Raw genomic sequence first — 23,060 nt, 5'->3', positions numbered from 1 at the left:
CATTCCTGCAGATGTCTCACGCTCTGGGGCACACCTGGGGAAGTGACCTCACACTCCCCATCCTGCTAGTGGGGGCTTGGCTTCTCATCCCACATTCCCTGTGGCAGAAGCTTGGGCTGGCCCTATGGATGGCCTTTGAGTCCCTGTAGCAGTCTCTGCTTCACTGTGGACTCTCTGTGAGTCCCTCTGGGCAGTCTGTGCCTGTGGAAGGTCTGTTTGTCCCTATGTTAGTCCCTATGTATGGCCTGTATGTCCCTGTGGATGATCTCTGGGTCCCTGTAGCGGGCCCTGGTCATCCATGGAGCATCTGTCAGTCTCTATGGACAGACTGTCTGTGTGTCCGTAGGGCTGGTTTCTGCATCCCTACAGCAGACCCCACTCACCTGGGGCTGGTCTGTGGGGTCCCCACAGATGCTCTGTGTGCCCATGGACACTTTGTGAGTCCCTGTGGATGCTCTGTGTGTCCCCATGGATGATTTCTGTGTCCTGATGGATGGCCTGTGTGACACCATGGATGCTTTCTGTGTCCCCATGGATGGCCTGTGTGACCCCATGGACGGTCTACGTGTCCCCATGGATGGTCTACGTGTCCCTGTGCAGTTTCTGTGGCTCCCTATGGATGGTCCAAGTGTCCACACGAACACTCTTTGTATCCCCATGAATGATCTCTGTGTCCCTGTGAGTGTCAGTGTGTCCATGTGAGTGTCTGTGTGTCCCCATGGAGTGTCCGTGTGTCCACATGAATGTCTGTCTGTCCCTATAGAGTGTCTGTCTGTCCCCATGGAATGTCTGTGTGTCCTCACAGAGTGTCTGTCCGTTCCCACGGAGTGTCTGTGTGTCCCCATGGAACGTCTGTCTGTCCCCATAGAGTGTCTGTGTGTCCTCACAGAGTGTCTGTCCGTTCCCACGGAGTGTCTGTGTGTCCCCATGGAACGTCTGTCTGTCCCCATAGAGTGTCTGTGTGTCCCCACGGAGTGTCTGTGTGTCCCTATGAGTGTCTGTCTGTCCCGACAGAGTATCTGCCAGCCCTCATGGAGCGTCCGTCTGTTCCCCTGAGTGTCCGTCTGTCCCCACAGACGCTCTCTGTTACATTTAATATTCATATTTTATAATAGTAATAATTTTCATAATATTCAAATGCTGGTGACTGCAGCTATAGGGGTTGCAAAGCCACAGACCTTGGGGAATTTGCAGGCTCAGGGTTTCTCTGCTCTGGGTTTAGTGGAGTTATGGCATTAGGCTAAGCATGCATAATATGCAAAGAGGCCTGATTAGCTGTAGGAGCAGCTTTAATTGCCATCTGAGTGGGGAAACTGAGGCACAAGCTCATGATAAGCAGACACCCAGTGAAACTTAACAGGGGCTGAGAGCTTGATGCACAGAAGCACAGAGTGATGTGAAATTGCAGCCCTAAAACTACACACAGGTGATTCTGCTGGAGCAGAGGATGAAACTGCTCCAGTGCAGGTGAAACAGGAGCACAAGGAGCCTCCCAGCCCACACCACCTGACCCAGCCCTGTTCTCCTGCTCTGTGATGGAATTAAACAAGCTCTGGTGATTTCCCTCATCAGAGAGTGAATGGTTAATGGTACCAGGACCAAATTGAGGTCTCCATCCGCTCAGCAACTTCAGAAGGGCTCTCTGGGTAAAGCACAGCAACAAAACACAGTTTTTGTAATAAAACCAAGTCCAGCCTTAGCCTACACGAGAGAAGGCAGCCTGGCACACTTGGCATTGGTGAAGCTGGGAGAGTTGTAAGAGAAACTCTCTCAGATTGGGGCTAGAGCAGTCCAGGTGCTCTTAAACCTCTCTTTAACACAGCACCAAGGGCTGAGCCCAGCCTTGCAGCAGTGCAGGTATTGCAGATCAGGCCCACCCTGCAGCCATGCCTCAGGAAATGCTTCCTGCGCTCACACTGCAGGGTCAGAGCCAAGCAGGTGAGATCCCCATCCCTGGCAGTGTCTAAGGCCAGGCTGGACAGGGTTTGGAACACCCTGGGACAGTGGAAGGTGTCCCTGCACATGGCAGGGGGGGGAATGAGATTATCTTTAAGTTCCCTTCTAACCCAGATCGTTCAGTGATTCTGTGATACTCCATCTTGTTTGCGTTTGGCTTTGAGATGCTGAGAACATGATGCTGTGTGTAGCTCACGATAGTGCTGCTTCTTCGTGAGTTGGTGCTGCAGTTTTTAAGTATCACTCTTCCTAGGTTTTTATTCAGTTTTGAGTGTGTTCCTTGTTAATGATATTAGTACTGACAGTTTTCTGACGGCTTTATTTTCTTTACACAGAATGTTTATGGGAATGATTTGAACTACCTGACAAAGTGGAAATGTTTTTCTTGTTTTCTTGACCTCTTTCTTGTTGTCCCTACGGACACCCATATAGAGCAAGGACATTGAAGTCATGACTGTCAAAGCTCTTTGAAAACACTGAATTAGTCGATCAGTGTTCTGTAAAACCAGGGTTAAATCTAAGTGTCAGTTGTGGGTGTGCTTCCTGAAGGGAAGGCAAGTAAAGATTGCAGGGAAAAGCAATCCCAGAAGAATTACTGTGTCGTTGTTTTGGTTTTGATTCAGCCCCCTGTCGTGTGCAAGGCAGTCAGACCTTCAAACTGCTGCCTAAGAGAATTGGTTCCCTGCAGGAAGGTGGTGAGTCATGGATGACACTGCTGTTTCATTAAGGGCATGTGTGTGGTGACTCCAGTCTTTAGCCATCCCTTCCAGGTGAAATTCACTGTGAAACAATTCACTGGAGGTGTCACATGTGAGAACCCTGAATTCTCCAGTGCTGCACACGACCCATTTCTGGTATTTCTGTTGCTATTACTGTGCTCACCTCTGTTAATACCCAGGCATGCCTGAGGATGCAGTTTGCAGGTCAGTCACATTAAGGACTTTTCCATTCCCATGCCACAGGAAAAGCTGTAATGTAATCCTTTGAAAAGCTGGAATTCTTGTGAGCTGAGAGAAAGGCTGGCTCAGCTACAGAGCTGCCAAGTGGTGGAATGGAGCCCAGGGCTTTCTGACAATAGTAGCCCCAAAGTTAAACTTGTGCAGCACCAGCAGCATCAGGCATGGGGCAAGGCTGATGAGCAACTGCCATTTTCCCATCCCTGGGAGTGTTCCAGGCCAGGTTGGATGGGGCTTGGAGTGACCTGGTCTAGTGGGAGTGTCCCTGCCTATGCAAAGGGTTGGAATGAGATGGTCTTTAAGGTCCCTGGTTCTTTCATATGTGGCTTAAGCAGAATTTTCCTCTGTGTTAGTTCAGAACTTGATTTCTCTCATTCTTTCTCAGATGAAATCTCTTTTAATGATTATGCCATTTTTTTTGCCTAGGAAAGTGAGAACTGAAAGGCACATCATAAATTTTAAAAAACAGCTGTGTCTGGGAGGGATGCAGGCTGATACTGAGTGATAAAGGGAGTTTAGTCTGTATGAGGAGTGTAAGAGGAAACGTTGAGATTGTAGAGAGGAGAGGACCAGCATGTGTTTCCTGAAGTATGTGGATCAATACACTGAACAAATATGATTTAGCGATACAGTATCCTGTGGACATTATTGACTTTGAGGTAATTGTCAGGAGAGGCTTATTATGACAAGTCCCGGCTTAAAGAATTGCACTGATGTATTTTTAGCCTCTCACCTGCAGCTTTAGGTAGTGAGTCAGGGCTGTTTTATGATCAGAAATGTTTACAGCTTTTAATACACCAGAAAACAGTATGAAACCCAAGCCATAGTAATTCCTTTTTTTTTGTAAAGGACCTATGACCATATGTTCAGAATAAAATTAGCCTTGAGATCAAGGTGAGCTAGTGCCTTGATTTGGGCTGTTGTCATTTATGCTTTCTCTTAAGGCAAAAACATTCAAATATTTAGTAAAATTATATGTGATACTGCAAGCAAGTTTCCAGAACTGTCGTCTTTTTCCTATTATTATTTCCCCAAAATTAAAAGCTTGTACTCATTTCACCTGTATTCATTGTTACATTATCTAGGTCATCCAAAACTGGAGCACTGTGACCTAACTCCTCAGTTTTGCTCCTAATAAAGTGCTAGATCTACACAATTTACAGATTGGCTAATCACTGTGCCGGTTTTTTGTTTTACAAATTGGCAAACAATGTACAGATTATCAAAATCTTAGTTCATTTCCTATGTTGTGTTTTTGGAAAGGAAACTAATCTACACTTTAGATTAGATTTATGGGAATTATTTAGCCTTAAACTAATTGTAATTTTAAATTGATTAACAGTTTTAATGGCACTGTTAAGTTTTTCTACATCTCCAGTGTGTTTTGCCTACTGAAAATAGGTATTTCAGTAATTGTTCAGATGTTACCATGATTTTAGAATGTAGCTAAGGGCTACATTCCAGACTTGCTTTGTTCTGAAATTACTGTTTTGAAAATATTTTTCCAGTCACTAAAATATTCTGTAAAACTTAAGATAGATCTGGATCACAGAGTCAATTTTTTTATTGTTTTTTTGTCAATAGGTGAAATTGAGTAACTCTTCTTAGGTGTCAGGGACCTGTTATGTTGATTATTTTCTGTGTTGATGAAACAGTCTGTCCTGTGATATTTATAGATTTTTGCTTAGAAGTGTTGAAGCCTTGTGCAAGAGCACAAAACCACACACTTGTAGACAGTCTTCATAGGGCAGCTAAAGAACAGATTTGTATGGTATATTTGTTTTTATCTTTAATATTATGAAAATTAATATGTTTGAAAGGGCTTTTGGAGTCATAATGCTGACAAATACTTCTTTTGGTGTTGGTGGGATTTGGGATGCAAGATGAAGGGATTAATTTGGCAGTGACGCTGTTAATTTTTTGTTTTCTTAGGAAAAAAAGAAAAGAAGTAATGAAGAGCCCCAGGTACAAGAGCCTGATGATGTTTTCCTGCCTCCTGTGGCAGAAGGGTCTTCTCAAGCCGGGAGAGTGCAGGTGGAACATCCTGGAGAATTCACAGAAATTCAGCTCAGAGATGAAGTAGACAATAGAAGAACTATAACTGATGTGTCTGACACCCCCCAAAATCATTTATCTTCAGCAAATGAAGGGGCTCTGGCAGTGGCTCTGGAGCCTCCCAAAGATGCAGAAGAGGTCAAAACTGATCCTTCCCAGGAGGAATGTGTGGGGGTTGTTGAGAAGAGCAAGTTGGACAAACCTCAGAGCCCTGTGGAGGCAGTTGCTAGTGGATCTAGAAATTCTGACTTATTGAGTAGTACCTTTCAGTCCAGTGCTGCTCCCCCTCTGTCAGTGATGGGCTTTGTACAGGGCAGAAGAGCTGAAAACCGACAAGACTTCAGAGATCCTCTCTCCTGCTCTTCAGAGAAGCTTCCCCCCAGCACCTCACAGCGCCCTGAGATATCCAAGGCGCGCGTTCCGCGCCCGGTTTATCCAGACCTGTCCTTGGAGCTGTCCTACGAGAAGCCCACCATCATGGCAGTGAAACCCCTGCTGCACCACGAGAGGCTGTACCCAGAGCTGCCCTCCGAGCCAGAGCTGGTGCCTTTCACCAGGGAGCAGCTGAAGATCTTTGAGCCCTGCTCCTGGCTGGAGAACGTCGACTCCTATGCCGAGGAATTCGAGAGTGTGGCTCACCAGGACAGGCACGAGTTCTATGAGCTGCTCCTGAACTACATGCGCTGCAGGAAGCAGCTGCTGCTGGCTGAGGCAGAGCTGCAGGCCATGACAACAGACTGCCAGAATGTGAAGGGGAGATTATGGACTTTCAAGGAACAGCAGAAAACTGTGCAGGTGCTGTTGCTGAAGCTGCTTTTGAACCCAGACTATTTGGAAATTAACTTTACTTGCCAGGTTGATCATAGTTAAGGTGTTTTGTTGTAAAAGAATCACAGAATGTTAAGGGTTGGAGGAGACTTTAAAAATCATCTAATCCCAACCCTGCTTTCTATGGGCTGGGACACCTCCCACAAAACCCAGTTCTTCAAGGCCTTATCCATCCTGGCTTTGAGCTCTGCCAGGACTGGGGCAACCTTCCTGGGCAGACTGTGCCAGTGTCTCACCACATTCACAGTAAAGTTTTTTTTTTTCCTAATATCTAACCTAAATTTCCCCTTGTTTCAGTTTAATCCCTTTAGTCCTTGTCCTGTTATTACAGTTCCGGATAAAGAATCCCTGTCCAGCTTCCCTGTAAGCCCCTTCCACATACTGGAGGGTGCTGTGAGGTCTCTGCACTGCTCCAGGCTGAACAGCCCCACCTTTCTCAGCCTGTCTTCACAGGGAGGATGGTCCAGTCCTCTTACTGACTTCTTTGCTTCCTCTGGACTTCCTCTGGCTCTAAAGTTCCATGTCCAGAGATTATTGCCTTTGCTTTCTGTCTCTCCACTGACCCCCAGTACTTCAGAATATCATCCTTTTGAGATTAAAGACAGTTTGTTGTTTGATTTTTAACCTCTGGCGTGTGCAGGACAGTGGGATATATGTTGGTGATTTCTTTTTGGGTCAGAAAGGATGAGCTGTGTACACCCAGTTCTGCCCGTGGTGTCAGATGAAGTTTCCCAGCACTCCAGGCAGATGTGGGGGACAGTGGTGGAGTGACTGTAGCAGTGATGTCCCATCTGGCCTGCTGCCAAGTGTAGGGACTTCCTGCTGTGGGCAGCTCGAGTTGTGCTCAGGAGCAGCCCCATAGCTCAGAGGGAGCATTAGGGCCATCCACTTGCTGTAACTTGTTCCATAAGTGTAGCTGTGGTTTTTCTTACCTCCAGAATGGGCATGGTACTCTCTAACATTTTTACCTGCAAACCAGAGGGGTTTATGGAGCTCTTTGGGGCACACATCAGAAAAGTTTTCCCCCAGACTCCTTCTGTGACACTTGCCTTTGGAGCTCAGCATTACAGTGGGAGTGAGTGAAATTGTTCTGATGCTGTTTATAGCTCACACATCATCAAAATTGTCCAAAGGTGCCCTACACCTATGCATAGGGTAGATTTTACCCTTTCTGCGAGTGTAGTTCATCACAGTTGAGGAACTGAACATATCCGAATTCTTTCCTTTTTCTTGGGGAATAACACTGAGCCTCACTGGATTCTAAGGGTTGCAGTGATCATTTTCTGTACCAAAAGCAATTTTGGCTTCACTCTTGCATCTTCTAAGGCCATCATAAAGTTGTGTAAGATTGCTACTTGCTTTATTTCATCCCAATTCACTATATATTTATTGTGTGTACAGAATAGTTGTTGTCTTTATATCAATTTAAAATTCTTATTCTGCTAATTTAGGAAACACAGGGATGCTTTCAAGGTAAGCTTTCACAGTGCTGGTTCTTAGGAATGTTTCCTTATTGCATAAAAGATTAACAGGAATGTTATTTATTGTAGAAATAGCAAGAATGTTATTTATTGTATTCTTCTTGTGCTGAAGTAGTGATGAGGCAGAGGAAAACATTTTAAACATGCAGTAGGGAATTGCTGCAAATTATTAGTCCTGGGAGTTTGGGAAATATTTATCTCATTCCAGTGAATGTTTTAGCTTTAAAATAGCAGGTCAAAATATATATGGAAATCTGTAAACTAAAAAGCAGGTGCATTCACTGGGAGTGAGACACCTGGTTTTGTTCACATCTCTCAGTGCTGCAGGCAAGTGGCTGTTTCCAAACCTGATTTACTGAGGGTTCATGAAATATTTTTTCTTCAGAAATCAAGGCTATGAACCTTCAGTGGTTAGTACCTCTAAGAAGCACGTAGGATATTGCCAAATGTTTGTCTTTTCCATTTATGAAATGTCCCCTTTTATGAAAGCCTTGAAATCTGTTTAAGAGAGGGTTATACCGTGATTGATTTCAGTTGGGGTGACCCAACAAAATGTCAGAGCTACTGACATAAAACATTTGCTCTCTTTTCAGGGTGTGTGTGCAGATCAGTGCAAGGTGACAGGCCACCACCGCTACCAGACAGTGGAGCTGAACGAGAGCGTGCTGGGGGAGCTGAAGAAGCTCTTTGAGGCCAAAGCAGAGCACGTGCACCAGACCCTGGCACTGCACTCCTACACCTCAGTGCTGTCCCGCTTGCAGGTGGAGTCCTATGTTTACAGGCTGCTCAGCAGCTCGTCCCTGCTGAGATCTGTGGCCCTGCAGCAGCAGGAGCAAGGTGTGTTTGCTGGTCTGGGCTGCTCCCAGTCCTCGTGGTCAGGGTGCCAGCTCCTTGTGTGGCTGGAGTTTTGGGCTCTTGTGGTGGAATTTGTGTGCTGGAGTGTTTCTCCTCTGTTACAGAAAACTGTTGGTCTTCTGTAGGGATCAGTGAAACTTTTTTCGCACAGGAAGATGTCCAATTCTCTTGGCTTTATCACCTGGGCAGTAAAAGCTGTATGCAGAAGTGACTTCTGCTGTCTGAGCTGCAGACTGACACTGATTGCTGTACAGAAACACTGTGTGGATGGGACACCCAAATTCCCAATATTTTGTTGTCCAAGGCAATGTCTGATACAATTCTTTTTCCCAATTCTAAAATGAGCTGGATATTTTTCCTAGTTTACTTTCTCTCAGAAGGCCTTTTGAAATCTTAAGCTCTTAATATTTAGAATTATCTTTTTGGTTTTCATCCTGAGTGTTTTGTTTGAGTTTGTGCCAATATAATCTTTTAACTAAAATATTTCTCCTCCTCCTGGCCCAGAGATTTTTCTTTTTTTGCTCTCCACCTCTCAGATAGTTTATGTGCATGGTAAATGGTGGTTCTTAAAAAGCTGATGTTGTGGGAAGGCCTTTTGTGAGAGTAACCACAGTATATTCTTCTTATAATTAGTGTCCAGAGCTTAATTACAAGATTAAACAAAGTGCTCTTAAGTATTCTCTTCTGACAGATTTAATGTTGAAATGTCTTGGTGTCTGCACATACAAGAGCAGTTTTATGTCCAGCCCCAAACCCATTGTTCATGCTGCTACTTCTTGTCAAAGCTTCATTAATTCTGTTTTTAATTTACAGTTTCAAAGCAGTCAGAAAATCTCTCTTCAGACTTGAGCCACTTGAAGGAATGTATCAGTGTCCTTTTCAGCTTCACTCGCAGAGTTATTGAGGATCCTCAGTTTCACAGTGACCTTCTCATGTGGCTGCAGAGACTGGTGAGGGAGTAGACGTGGATATATCTGATCCAACACACAGGATGAATTCAGGAATAATTTCTGGAAGTGTCACTGTTGCACTTCCTGTCTCTTGGGCAATGTTTTTTTTGATGGGATTTGTTCTATTTGAGGAACAGAATCTCTTAGCAGATCTTTAGAATTGATTCCCTTGTCTGATAAACTCAAGCAGCATAGTGAGGATTGGCACCTGTGCAGCCAATACTACTCACAGTGAACTTAATAATACTCATTGTGCTTTTACTTATTTTGAAATTAGAGCTGTTCAGACTTGCCATGTTGGAGAAACCTTTGTTCTTGCCAATTTCTAAGTAAATTAGATTTTAATGCAGTTGTAGAAAAAATAGTTACTTTACACCAAAAAATGGTATGTGGCTCATAAGGCAAGCAAACAGATTTTAAATATTGTTCTCCTGTAACATGCACTGAAAATTTAAGTTTGTTAGAAAGGGTGAGAAATGAACAGTATTACTCTAGTTAGCAAGACTGTAAGTAAATGAATTTCAGAGTTATTTAGTTGATTTCAATACCCTTCCCTCTAGGTGTCTGTGCTGCAGAGAATTGGCTGTCCAGGTGACCATCTCTTCCTCTTCAACCACATCCTTCGGTGTCCAGCTGGCATCAGCGAGTGGGCTTGTCCATTCATCCAGGTGTGAATGTTTAATTCTTTACTGCCAGCAGGTTGGAGTGGCAGTGGCATGGACTAGAGGAGGAGAGTGTCCTGTGCCTGCTTAATCCCTCATGACCCACACTGCCTTTCCAGATGTGTGGAATCATGGTGGCAGTGAGGGGTTTGCCAGGGAATATGTTTTTCCACGTTAGGCCAACCATGTGCAGGTTGACAGGGGAACACACTTCACTCTTGACTGGAGAGATTCCATGAAAGGCAGTCAAGGCCTTATGCACCAGGTTTTGGGAGTATTCTCCAAAAAGTGGAAGGCATATTTAGAGTTGAAGCAGCAGCTGTATATAAAAAGTGAGATTGGAGTCAGCTCTTTGCTGATCAGGAGGAGCAGATTTCTTTATATCCTATGCATTGAAGTGGGACTGGTTTCCCTGGAAAGTTCAGGGACAAAGGGTTCACTTTGTCTAGGTCAGAGGGAGTGTGGATATCCAAAGGCACTGGGGTGTTTTTCAAAGAACATATTTGCTCTTCTAAGAGGAGAAAACATTGGAAATTTAGTCACAGGAAAATTACACTAACAGGAAGGGAAAACAATGCAATAGAAGTATAGAATAGAATAAATTAGCTTGGGAAAGACCCTTAATATTGTTGAGTCCAATTAACCTAATGTGGTAGGATTTTATCTTTGCCTGTGCTCAGAGTCTGAATTACCCCTGGTGCCCAGACCTACCTTGTGGCACAAAGTGAGACGTTGTCTTTTTTTTGTGGAGCTTTTGATCTGGGTTTTTCCCCTCCCTCCTTTAGTTTTTCTAAGTAATTCTTCTGACAAGTCACAATATTTTGCCATGGCAGTACTTTGTCCAGGGTGTGGGTGCTGTCCTTTATGGATCCTTCTAAGTCTTAACAAAAAGCTAATGAGAAATGTGAATTCCCCTGCTGAGAATAATTTGCCCTTTGCTTATTTACGTTTACTTAGATTTTTGCATTTAATTTCAGATCAAAGTCTTGGGTAACCCATCGGGTGTCTTTCATTTCATGCAATCTCTTGCCTTGCTTATGTCTCCTGTCAAGTAAGTATGAACATAATTTTATAAATATGTTCTGATTATTTAAGAGTAGAAGACACAACACACAATCTACATGTAAAACTCTGAAAGTTCATTGCAGGCAAAGTCATAAAAGTAGGCACAAGTAGATTCGCAGTTTAATTTAAGCTCTTTTTACTCATTCATGTTAGAATTCAGCCTTGGCAGTACCTCCTGTGCTGTACACAGTATGATGCAGCTTTCTTTCAGCTGTGAAATAGCTGTGAAGACTGACAAACCTACACATTTTGTTACTGTGGCTTCTGAAATATCTCTTGCTTTGCACTGTGGCCTGTTTTTTATACTGTCTCCTCTTTTTATACTCTCTGCTGCAATAGAATCCCCTGAGTAAAGGTGTTGAGATGGTGTACACACTGATTGGACTCTTGATATATTTTTCATCCTTTAAAAAAAAAAAGAAAAAAATCTTGTAGGAATGTGTTGCTTGGAGAAGGTAGCTAATGAAATCAGTCACGAGTGAAAGCAGTTGTATTTTGTAGATAAAATACATAACTTGCCTGTGCCTCTGCCCAAATTTTGAGGTCAAAGAATCAAACTGTGGGTATTTGGGATTGTCACTGTGATCTTGATAGCTTGGGTCTGAGTTAAGTGGGAGTCTTGTTATTGAAAACTGGTATTTTAAAGGGTATAATTTTTATGTTTAATTTCTAGAACTGCCTGGGAAAACCAGTGTATCCTGAGGGAATGTGTGTTGCCAGTGTGTTTTGACACTTGTGTTTGGAACAAGGGCCAACTTAATGTGCCTGGGGTGCTGCTCTAAATGCTGATACCAGAACTCAGAGCCTCCACAGGCTCTGTTCTTACTGGTAAAAGAGCAGAGGCTTATCTGTTACAGCTCCTGCATGTCAGGAACCAGGTTATCCTAGAGTCATTTACAATCACAGGATTGTTTAGTTTGGAAAACACCTTTAAGATTGTTGAGTCCAACCCTTAACCCAGAACTACTGTGTCCACTGCTGAGCCATGTGTCCTCTGGTGCCACATCCACAAGTCTTCTGAGCACTTCCGGAGGTGTTGACTCCTCCACTGCCCTAAACAGTCTGTTGCAGTGTCTGACCAAGTTTCCATGAAAAAAAATTCTCTAATATCTAATCCAAACCTCCTTTAGTGCCACTTGAGGCTGTTTATGGTCCTGTCACTTGTAACTTGGGAGCAGAGTCCAACCCTCCCTGACTGTCCCGGGGGGGGACACTGCATTCCTGTCAGGAGCTGTGCAGAGCCACAAGGTCCCCCCTGAGCCTCCTTTGCTCCAGGCTCAGCCCCTTCCCAGCTCCCTCAGCCTCTCCTGGGGCTCCAGCCCCTTCCCCAGCTCCGTTCCCTGCCCTGGACACGCTCCAGCCCCTCAGTGTCTCTCTTGTCCTGAGGGCCCAGAGCTGTCCCCAGCACTGGAGGTGCCTCAGCAGCGCCAGCACAGGGACAGGCCCTGCCCTGGGGCTGTGTCACAGCCTGGCTGGGACAGCCCAGGGCCATTGGCCACCTGGGCACCCTGGGTTCGTGTCCAGCCCCTGGCACCAGCACACCCAGGGCCTTCTCTGCCAGGCATCTTTCTGCTTTGCTTGCTAAATTCTTCCTCTTGCATCTGGATTTTTTAATATCTTCCCTTAACTGAAAGATTATTAAATTCAGAATTTTTAGTTTTCTAATTTTTTACATTTGATTTTTCACTTTAAACCAGAAATCGTGTGGACTTCATGTGCCATATGAAACCAAGTGAAAGGAAAAGTTCCTCTTCTTCTGGGAAGGAATCTGGGAACTGGACTCTGGTAGATGAAGGAGGAGAAGAGGTACAGAAGATGACTTCTTTTGTTTCTCTTTGTTTCATCCTTTATGCTTTTGTTCAAGCTTTATCTTTGTGAAATGGGTGAAGAAAATCTGACTTGTTAAGTTAAAAAGCATGATTTGAATTTGCTTCTATTTTAGTCTCATTTATCTCTGTGGTATAACTGTAGAGAGGAGCTTCCAGTAGTGAGTATTAGCAGAGAGAATTCAAATATTTCAGTTGCTCCTAACAAAACTGTAATTAGTACAATAGTGAAGCCCTTTACTACTGGTTTCACTGTAGAGATACTGAAAATACCTGTGTTTATCTACAGGATGAGGATCCTGAAACAAGCTGGATTCTGCTCTTGGAAGATGACTTGATTGCTCTGTTGTCACAGTTCCCATTTCATGAACTCTTTCAGCAGTTCCTCGGGTTTACATCTGAAGGTAAATCACTTGCTAGACAGTTATTCTTCATTTTTTTAATGCTAATTTTATTAATGACTGCCACTGCCAAGAGTGCTACTGTATTATGAAACTCTCTGAGAAAAATAATAATGAACCTGTGCAGCAGCTTGCAGGCTAAAGAGATGAGCTGGATGTATATGCCATGTGTATGGGATAAATAAAAACCTCATAGCAATATGCAAAACATTAGAGTCTTTTCCCTTAGTTTGGGTTTGGTTGTCAGTTAACTCCCAAAAGTGCTTTCAGACCTATTTTTCCCCCTCATTTCTTAGTTGTAATTGCTTGCCAGAGGTGTTACTACCTGCATATTTTATTTGTATTTTATACTTAGCAGGTATTTATTGTTCATTTCATAAACAAACATACATTCCAGTTCACAATATTGATGCTTTGAGTGCTTGTTAAGTTACTTAAAAATCCAAAATTCACTTTTTTTTTCCACACTTCTTTTTGTGTCTCTCTCATAGGTGCTTATTTTCCTGAAAAAACATCTCCCCAGAAGATGATGAAGATTTTTGCCTTTGCAAACTCCTTAGTGGAACTTCTGTCTGTGGGATTAGAAACGTTTAACAGAGCACGGTACCGACAGTTTGTGAAAAGAATTGGTCAGCTCATCAAGTAAGAGATTTTTTTCCTCTGTGGAGTGATTTAGCCCATTTTATACATAGATTAGATAATCAGAGCTGCTAAAAATCCCCAGAACCAACCATCAAACAACCAAAAAAATTCAAACTCCGCCCAAACGATTCTCAGGTGGGTTTTGCTGTGACATTTGGTCAGTTCACTGTTAGGCAATCTGGGAATCTGAAATGGGGAACTGCAAAATCTAAATGCTGTGGGTGCAAAGGAGCACCCAGGTGAGCTGTGGAACAACAGGCTGACTTCCATTTGTGTTGTTGTTAGGCTTGTCTTGGGTAGTCACTGAAACCCAACAAACAGGAACTCCTTGAATTTCTCATATCTATAACCAATGTTACTGCTTTATTTCTGTTGTTATTAAAACTTGTTTTGGGGTTTTTAGTTTGCTTCCTGCAAATTGTCCTGTTGTTGCAGTAAGTAAATGTATTTGAAGCCTAAATGTTGCTCTTTATTTTTAAATCTCTAGCATTGAGTCTACATGGCTTCCATAAGTGTATTCTCAATGGGGAATACAGTCAAATCAGAAACAGAATCTGTCTTTTTCTTTGTGTTATGGAGGCAGTAGCTTTCTCAGTGTAATTATTCCCATATGAGCTTTCTGCCATTTCATCCTGTACAGTTACCTTAAGGCTCCAAAGGTCACACACAAACTAATTTGTTGTAACAGAATGTTGTGCCTTGTGAGCTTGCAAAACCAAGGAAAGAGAACACAGAAATTTGACTGATACAATTTATGTGGAAAGCTCTGGAACCCAGAAGGCAAAATGTTGGACACATCTCTTGTGGCTAGACTCTAACCTGGTTGCCCTTGTCTGTGTTTTCCTGTGATGGTGACATACTTAATGATCCTTCTTTGTCTTGTTTGCTCTGCTGTGTAGGATGACACTGTGTCATGTGAGTGACCACTGGGCCCAGTATGTTAGTGGCAATAAACAATATGGATCAGTAGAGCACCCCTACTCTGTGGAAAAATTGCAGCTGGAGTTTGATGAGCTGTTTTTTAGAGCTGTTCTACATGTTCTGAAGGCAAAAAGGTGGGTAATCTCTTCACTGGCTTAGTTTTGGAGGAGTTGAATACTTGAAACTGGGATTTGGATAGCTTTAAATACTTAATGGTTTAAACAAGACTGAAAGAAGTAGGATTTTTCAGTGCATTGGTAGCATCAATGTGGGGAGGAATTAGGCCATGAATTGTAGCACCTGAGAGAAGCTCTGAAATCTTGGTCACTTCATAATGAGGTTGGCTCAGAATCTGAGGTGCTAATACACATCCTCACGTTCCTAATTCTGTTACATAGCAGAAGTGTGGGCCAGAGATGTCTCCTTTCCAAATGCTGGGATTTATCAGGGTGGAACTGTTTCTAAGAGCCTCTTCAAATCCAACAGGTTGGGTGTCTGGCTGTTCATGTCTGAGATGCCTTATGGAACCTTGTCCAGCAGCATGCTTTGGAGGCTCTTCTTTGTCATGCACTGTGCTGAGAACGAGCACCTGGAGCAGCTCTGCTCTACTCTTCAACCTGCTGACTACAAGCAGAGACTCAAAGGTAAAATTTCCCCACACAGAACCAATTCTAATCCATTCAGCAGCTGCTGCATCAGCTGTGGGTTTAACTCTTGACAGGCTGCATTGTTAAATGCACCCTTGGCAGCATGACTGGTCCAATGGCTGCTGAAATGTCTTGGGCAGTTCATGGTTTTCCAGTACCTGTTTGCCCAAATTGTCATTTAACAGCAACTGATAGATTTACTGTCCTGGTTTTCTCTGTGGCTGCCTCAGAGCTGCTGGAGTGACATGCAGGAGGTACCTCTTGTGTATTCTTGTATGATTTCCCATCTTGACCTTCAACAGTATTTGGAAAGTGAGGCTGAAATCCTGAAGTACGGACTTTTGTATCACTTAGGGTTGGTGTGGCAAATTTTTGAATTTTTTTTTTTTTTTTCTTGTGTGTTTATTTTTTTTGTGTGACTGATTGACTGTTGAGCTGCTGATAGTTCTATAAGTAACATGTTTTTAGAGTCCTTTTTTCCCCGCTAAACTTGCTGATTTTGGCTTCAGTAACTCACATCGTGGGAGACTGCTTATCATCCCCACCTCTGTTTCCTTTGTCTCAAGCCTTCTTTTCATGCATTTCTTGTCCTCAGTGGCACACTTTATTTCCTCTTGACTTTTGTCCCATCTTGATCTCCACAATGAATGTGGTGTCTTTAGTTGTAGCAGAACTATTTAGAGGCCAGCTGGAATGCTAGTTTCCCTCTTCTGCTGCATTCATGGATAATATTTCAGGACTTGATTGACAGGGGGCCAGGTAAACAAAGAGTTTACTGCTCCCTACTTCGCAGCTTCTTTGCTGTCTTCAGGGAGAGCAGATCTCGTTTTTGTCAGTTTCACTTCTCAGCTGGCTGGTATCCCAGGTAGCTGTTACCCCATGTACCCAGTCTTAGTGGAGAAGCAGGAGAAAATTATGGTTCTGAGACGTTACTGAGTCTTGACTCTGCAATCTCAGGTAACATTTAAAGTGATTTACACAAAAAGGGAGAGAGATACCAAGATTGTAGTTGTGTGCACTTGATGAAGTGCTGGTCTGATAAGCACTTGCCAGCCAAAACAGTAACTGTTACAGTTGTCAGTAGAACATCTTTATTTTTGGTTTTGCTAGAAAATTTTTACTGCATCTATTATGGGTTGCAGTAACAAACACAGATTTTTTTTAATATAATTATCTTTTTCAGGCATTGTTTTGCTTCTAGCTAACTTTTATGCTTCAAAGTCCTTGGTATGCTGATTCAGGATTTTTTTATCCTCTTTATCCTCCTCAGTGAGTTCTGTCAGCATAATGCTGTTTTTCACCAGAGTCTAGACCTAGACAGAGAATATCAGCAGTTCTTCCAGTGAAATCCATCTAATCTTCTGAAATGTTTTCTTTCAATGGACACTTAACAAATTAATGCCTAATTTCCTGTAATTCATACCCTGGAAGACCATGACATTAACATTCTCTTGGTTTTTTAGTGCTTTCCTCTCCCAAATTAAGCATGAGAAAAGGGTGGTGAATCTACAGGTGGAAGCAAACCTTGGTAATTGATGGAAGCTTTAGGCAGCAAGTCCATAGGGGTTGGGAGTAATGCATTTTTGGGATTACCTAAAAATAGAGGCCAGACAAAATTAAGGCAATAAAAAGCAGTTATATTTATTGAAGGGCCTTCAGGTGCATTTACCCCCCCCCAAGGGCTGCACCCAAAATATGGACAGTGGGTCATGGTCTTTCACACTTCAATAAGTTTGGTCCATTTGCATATTGGGGGTTAATCTTCCAATTAAAGCTTCACAAGTTTGCTCTTCCCCAGTTCGCTTTTGTTTACATTTCTCAGGGTCTGAGGTAGTAAGGTTGATTCCCATATTCCCTTGATTCCCAGGCCTAGAGAGGAATTGTTTTGTCTGACAAAAATGGCAAAGAAGTAGCTAACTATATATGGGGTTTAGGGTTATACACTAAAGAATTGCAGGATTACAAATATATGAAAAATAGAAAAGCTAAAATCCTAAGGCATCAGAAGCATAGTTGGTGTTCTAGTGAGTGGCATCTCTGCCCATGGCAGGGATTTTAAACTAGATAATATTGAATATCCCTTTAATCCAGGGATACTGTGAGTTTATTTGTGGTCAGAGTTTCCTTGCTACCAGTAACAAGGTTTGGGAAGTCAGTGATTTTTAGGGCGTCCTGAACTTGAATTACAGTGTGATTAGAAGAAAGGATAGGGTGAAGTACCAAGCTGATGGTGATGATGTTATTTCTCCACTATGAGAGGACAGGATTTAGGGGGAGTCTCCCTGCTTCCCTTATTCCTTGTCCCCATCTTCAGTCCCAGGCTATGGCTTGGTGTGGGTTTGAGGTCAGTGTGGAGCCCACAGCTGACCCCTTCTCCTCACTGTCACCCTGCTGTGCCTTTTGATACAATAATGATGTGGTCATTTTTAATGTCCTTCTCCATCATGTTAAAAAAACCAAACTGAAGTACAAGGGGAAACAGAGTTGTCTGTAACTGCTGCATTAAGGATAAAAAATAGCATTAGGAAATGGAGGTGAGTGGATGAGGCGCCCCCTGTTTGCCTGCTGTATCTGTCAGCAGTGTGGTTTCTCTTACTGTTTGGAAGAAACTGTTTTCTGAAATTGCACAATCCTCTAGCATGCTGTTCCATGAGCTGTTTTGCCTGTACAGGCCTGACCTTCTCAGGTTGGAGTACAGTTGCAAAATTCTTGAAAGCCCTTAAAATAGAATGTAACCTAAGTGCAAGTGTTTGATCACAAGCACGCTGAGCACATGCGTGTCCAGGTTAGATAGCTGAGTGCACAATGAATGCTTTTTCTGTATTTTCAGCTGCTATGATAAAATCACTGTAAACAGAGTTTGTTGGCTTGTTGTGGTTCACAGAAGGCAGTTCACTCTCCAAAACTTTTTACAGCTCAAATGCTGCTTTCAGTGGTTGTTCTGCTGCACAGACTCTATTTAAAGTTGTTTGGAAGAAACAAGCAAAAAAAAGCCCCAAACATTTTAAAGCCCTGTAGAGGTTCCTTTGTATCATTACCTTCCTGTTGTCCCACACCCTGAGGAATGGAATGTTTATTTGCTTTTAGCAATATCTCTTTTGGGTTTAAAGAGAAAAACCTGCTTTGAATTTGAGTGAAAATGTATCTTAGCCTTCCTGCTTGTACAGGTTCTGTTCTCTGTTTTCAGAGATGGATTGCAAACAAGTGCATCCGGTGTTTTTTCTTGTATTGTATTTGGGAAGGTCAGACTGGCCTTTCTTTATAGCTCTTGGGTGTAATCAAGACCTGGGGCTAGATACTTGCAGAATTTTTATTTGTAATTGGCATGGAATGATCTCCACAGATCACTTTTGAGTGAATAACTGTATAAATGCTGCTGATGTGTGTCCTATTGCACTTGTATCATGTTTTTTTCACTTGACTTTTTTTTTTCCTAGATCCAGAGCACCTTGCACAGTTTGAAAAGTATCTCCAGTCAATGAACTGCTCAGAAGAAATTTGTCTGCTCACCACATTTGCTCAGATGGCACAAACTAAACGGGCTGATGTTGATGAGGATTTTATCAAAATTGTTGTTTTGGAGATCTATGAGGTGAGTAATGTTACTGGTCCATTCAGGAAAAGAATGAAAATGCTCTTTTTATTTGTAACAGTGGAAGGTGTGGAGCTTTCATGGCTTCTGTAGTTTGTTCTTCCATGGAATTAAAAAAGTGCTATGTATTCAAAAAGCTGTGAATTAAAATTGCCTGAAGTACTTGTTTTTTCTGGGAACAAGAACAGTTTTTCTGTAAGTGAAGCCAGAATGAAACAAATAAATAAAATGCGTTTATTTTGTTTTATTTTTCTCATGCAGACCTAACTTGTCGCTCTGGAATTCCTTATGTGGTGTTTTTTCCATTGTTTTTTGTGGGTGTTTTTTTTTTAGTGCCTGTGGCTATGTTGTTCCTGTGTTTAGTTTTGGACATTATTTCGGCAGTGTGACACAGAACTTTCCTGGTCTTTTAGGGCAGTCAGCTTCACTTTTCATATGGGCATTTATCAACTTTGTCTGCGATGCCCAAGAGCAATTTATTTTCCAAAAGACATTTTATTTCCATGTTAGTGGAGGTCAGCCAGAAGCAATAACTTCTCCCTGCTCATCTTCTCAGGTGTCCTATGTTAGTCTTTCCACAAGGGAGACGTTTTCCAAGGTTGGTCGGGAACTCTTGGGAGCCATTGCCAGCATCCACACACAGATTATTTCTGTGCTGCTGGATCGGATTAGAGAGACCATTGAGAAGGTGGGGATGGTAAGTGCTGATGTCTATAATTTAAATAATTTAAATCAGACACCCAGTTAAACCTAGAGGCCATGCCAGGTTGTTATGAATGGATGTATTAAAGAGCTCTCTGTGGGGCTTTTGGTCCCTTTTAGATGGCAGGGCACAGTGCTGATTATTGTTGTGTGCTGAGTAGTGATTTGCACTTTTTGCTCTCTTTCCTCAAAGGTTTCTTTATATCTGTTTAAAGAACTGCCCCTGTACCTGTGGAAGCCTTCTTCATCCGAGATAGCCCTGATCCGTGACTGGTTGTTAAATTACAGCCTGACAGCAGTGGAGAATAAACTGGCCTGCATCATCTTGGAAGGGCTGAACTGGGGATTTGGTGAGCATGTAGGTATTGAGAACAGGAGCCTTGAACCTTCTCACCTTTTCAGAGCAAAAGTTTAACTCAGCTGGGGAGTAGAGCAGAATTTGAAAACAGTTACTTGCATGCTTTTTATATTATGGCTGTACACCTAATGGCACAAAATGGGAATGTCATAATAATTTTACAACACTGCCTGAAGATTTGCTTGTGCTGGTTTCTTTCAGTGCTGCAGCTGAGTTTAAAAGAGATATTTAAGCAGGGAATTTTCCCTCTCTAAAGGAGGAAATAGCTGACAGGACAATTTTTATGAATCATATGATTAAAATGCTTTTAGCATTTTAAAAAGCAATGCTCTTTAAAAGCAAATGCTTTTAGCAGAAATAGAGGAATCTTCCAAAAATGTTCAGGAGACTGGTGTGACTGTAGGTTGCATGCTGGTATCTAGGTATGTTTTTCACAGTGCAAGAAAAGTAATTATTGAAATGAGACATTTCAAAACTCTGAGCATCATTTAAATGATGGGGAAATATTCCATAATATTGGGTTGCTCCAGGAGCTCCATGAGTTTGGGTTATAGTTGAGGGTGAATGCTTTTTCAGAGAAAAACAGAAATAGATTGGGGGAATAATGTTGCCTGTGTTCATTGATATAGTTCAGCATTGCATTCTGTGCATTTGGTCATGCTGAACTCTTCTCTTTGCCATGCTGATGGTTGTACATGGCTATGGACTCACTTTTTTCTCCCTCTTTCTTGTAGACATGTAAATAAAAATGAATGTTAGGGATAATGAATAGAATTCTTTGCTGTGCAATACCAATTCCATGTCTGTACCCTTTGATGTGGTGAAAAATGGCTCTTTAGTGTGGCACTTGATACAGGAATTGCTGTGTTTTCATACAAAAAACATGGTGATGTGATTTGGTTTTGTTTTTAAAGGCAAGATTTCAAGTGTCTGTATTACCTAATTTAAAATAGCATCTATGGATTTTTGGATTAATTATCATATGTTATCATATGTGGAAAGTGAATGTTATGATGCCTTTTAAAAAATAATCTAGTTGTTGGGCTTTGTATTGCCCAGTGTGAGCCTGGTACTCTTTTAACATTGAGCTGAAATTTTTCACTGGGGAAGATTTTTGCCTTGATATTGCAATAATTAATTTGAACAGCCAGAAAATTTATTTCTCTGTGATGCAGCTGAGTGTACAGCTGTAGAGACCTCTTAAATGACTCAAGGTTTTGTGTTCTGACACTGTTTTTAGCAGAATACTCTTCACCTGGATCCAGCTGTCCATTCTGAAGTTGCATTGATGGTCCTGGAAGCGTATCAGAAATATCTCTCCCAAAAACCATATGCTGGGCTGCTTTCTGAAAGCATAAAACAGGTATCCTTTCTTCTTACTTACAAGGAGTAACTTATGGATGGCTGTAAATGGGAAAAGCTGCAGGCAAGACCTTGTTTTCACTTTTTTTCCCTTCTTTTTAAAGCTGTTCTTTGTCCAACTACAATTTCGTTACATGCCAGCGCTCAGTGTTGTCTGCACCCACAGAACTATTTGAAAATTCTATTAGGCTTCTGTTGAGCGTCTGTGTGAGAATCACAGAATCATAGAATGGTTTGGGTAGAAGGGACCTTAAAGATTATCCAGTGCCACCCCTGCCATGGTCAGGGACACCTCCCGCTGTCCCAGGTTGCTCCAAGCCCTGTCCAGCCTGGCCTTGGACACTCCCAGGGATCCAGGGGCAGCCACAGCTGCTCTGAGAAACCTGTGCCAGGGCCTGCCCACCCTCACAGGGAAGAATTTCTTCCCAGCATCTGATCTGAATCTACTCTCTCAGTTTGAAGCTGTTCCCCCTTGTCCTGTCACTCCATGCTCTTAACAGTCTCTCTCCATCTTTCTTGAAACAGACATTTTAATTTTGACTCACTTGCAGGTTTGTGAGCAGTCACAAATTGTTCCTCCTTTACTCATGCAGAGGTAGACAATACTTACTATAAAATAGAAAGGCTATTTTCCATTACTGGTGACCATAAGAGAACTCACTTCAGCTCTTATCTTATTTGAAGACTTAACTGTTAATCCCTTTTGGAGCTTCTCAGCAGTGGGCAATGTTATGTGACCTGAACAAACAACAGACATTTATTAAATTGATTTTACAGCACACTGGATTCAGTAGGGGAGAGCTCCAAGTTACAGAGTGCAAATGGAAGCATAGAAAGATCAAAAAATCCCTGTGTTGGATATTTAGTCCAAGAGGTTTTGGGCTGGGCTTTGTCTTCTCAGTATTTTTTGTACAGTGTTTTCTCCTCCTCTGTATTTTTCTCCCCAGATTTTTCTTCCCGCACTCCAAATGTTCTTTGTTGTCTCTGCTCTGTTCTGACTTGCTCCTTTGCACTTACCCATGGTTTGTTGTCTTGTGCCAGCCAGATGAGTTCTCTTTTTTAATCCACTGTCAGCCCTAGTTGCCACTTGTGCTGGTGAATCTGTCCTGACTTGCATGAGCCTATAACTAGAATTTGAGAGAAAATAGTGCTTAGGTTCGTGTACCCCTACTCAGAGAGGCTGAAATATCTGCTTTGCCCTCCAGCTCTGCAATTTACACTGCTCTGTCAGAACATGTACATATTTTTTTCTCCAGAGATTTATAATTCCTTATGATTTAGACATGGTCTTTGTGACAGTGGGCTCATACACATGTGACTCTGCCTGTCCACATACAGGCTTTTTTCTAAGGAAAGCCTGCCAGGTTTTAGGCTTTTTGTTGACAGATAATACTTTTGCATAGATTTTTCTGTTTCCTTTCACTAACAGTCTTAAATGTTTTAAATGTTATTAAAGGTTGTGCCTGTTTTTTTTTTTCAGTATTAAAATTAAAATTTAATTCAAGGTCAGTATATAGCTTGGAAAAATTTAAGCAGACAGTGTAAGTTGATGGCCTTTACTTAAAGGGATGGGGGAAGGAGAGGGAGGTAGAAATCGAGGCCATAGGAAGAGAGTGGTTAGATAAACTACATGGTCTGTCTAAAAAATAATTGCTGTTGGTCTAATCCTAGGAGGTTTGGGTTGGAAGGGACCCCAGGGATCATCCAGTTCCCCCTCCATGGACCAAGTCCCAGTCCAGTGCCACACATGCTGTGTCATGGCTGTGCTTCCTCTCATTCCTGCTGCTCTGTTCCAGGGCTC

At 42.5% G+C, this 23,060-nt stretch overlaps 1 protein-coding gene across 1 annotated transcript in view; it reads left to right on the top strand.

Moving 5' to 3' along the window:
- Nucleotides 1-3,502: 3,502 nt before the first annotated feature.
- The window catches only part of EPG5 (ectopic P-granules autophagy protein 5 homolog), a 53,497-nt gene continuing 33,939 nt past the window's right edge, over nucleotides 3,503-23,060 (top strand). Inside the window, exons 1-15 of the mRNA XM_031059638.1 lie at nucleotides 3,503-3,571; nucleotides 4,845-5,762; nucleotides 7,870-8,113; nucleotides 8,945-9,081; nucleotides 9,642-9,749; nucleotides 10,721-10,794; nucleotides 12,506-12,614; nucleotides 12,924-13,038; nucleotides 13,527-13,677; nucleotides 14,577-14,732; nucleotides 15,085-15,242; nucleotides 18,683-18,837; nucleotides 19,394-19,534; nucleotides 19,733-19,897; nucleotides 21,138-21,286. Of these exons, the coding sequence (XP_030915498.1) occupies nucleotides 3,503-3,571; nucleotides 4,845-5,762; nucleotides 7,870-8,113; nucleotides 8,945-9,081; nucleotides 9,642-9,749; nucleotides 10,721-10,794; nucleotides 12,506-12,614; nucleotides 12,924-13,038; nucleotides 13,527-13,677; nucleotides 14,577-14,732; nucleotides 15,085-15,242; nucleotides 18,683-18,837; nucleotides 19,394-19,534; nucleotides 19,733-19,897; nucleotides 21,138-21,286 (2,849 nt within the window). The remainder of the gene's footprint in view (nucleotides 3,572-4,844; nucleotides 5,763-7,869; nucleotides 8,114-8,944; nucleotides 9,082-9,641; nucleotides 9,750-10,720; nucleotides 10,795-12,505; nucleotides 12,615-12,923; nucleotides 13,039-13,526; nucleotides 13,678-14,576; nucleotides 14,733-15,084; nucleotides 15,243-18,682; nucleotides 18,838-19,393; nucleotides 19,535-19,732; nucleotides 19,898-21,137; nucleotides 21,287-23,060) is intronic.

This window comes from Geospiza fortis, unplaced genomic scaffold (genome assembly GCF_000277835.1).
Source record: "Geospiza fortis unplaced genomic scaffold, GeoFor_1.0 scaffold488, whole genome shotgun sequence".
Lineage (NCBI taxonomy): Eukaryota > Metazoa > Chordata > Aves > Passeriformes > Thraupidae > Geospiza > Geospiza fortis.
The sequence above is the reverse complement of the archived record's forward strand: the minus strand, read 5'-3'. Positions and strand labels throughout refer to the sequence as shown.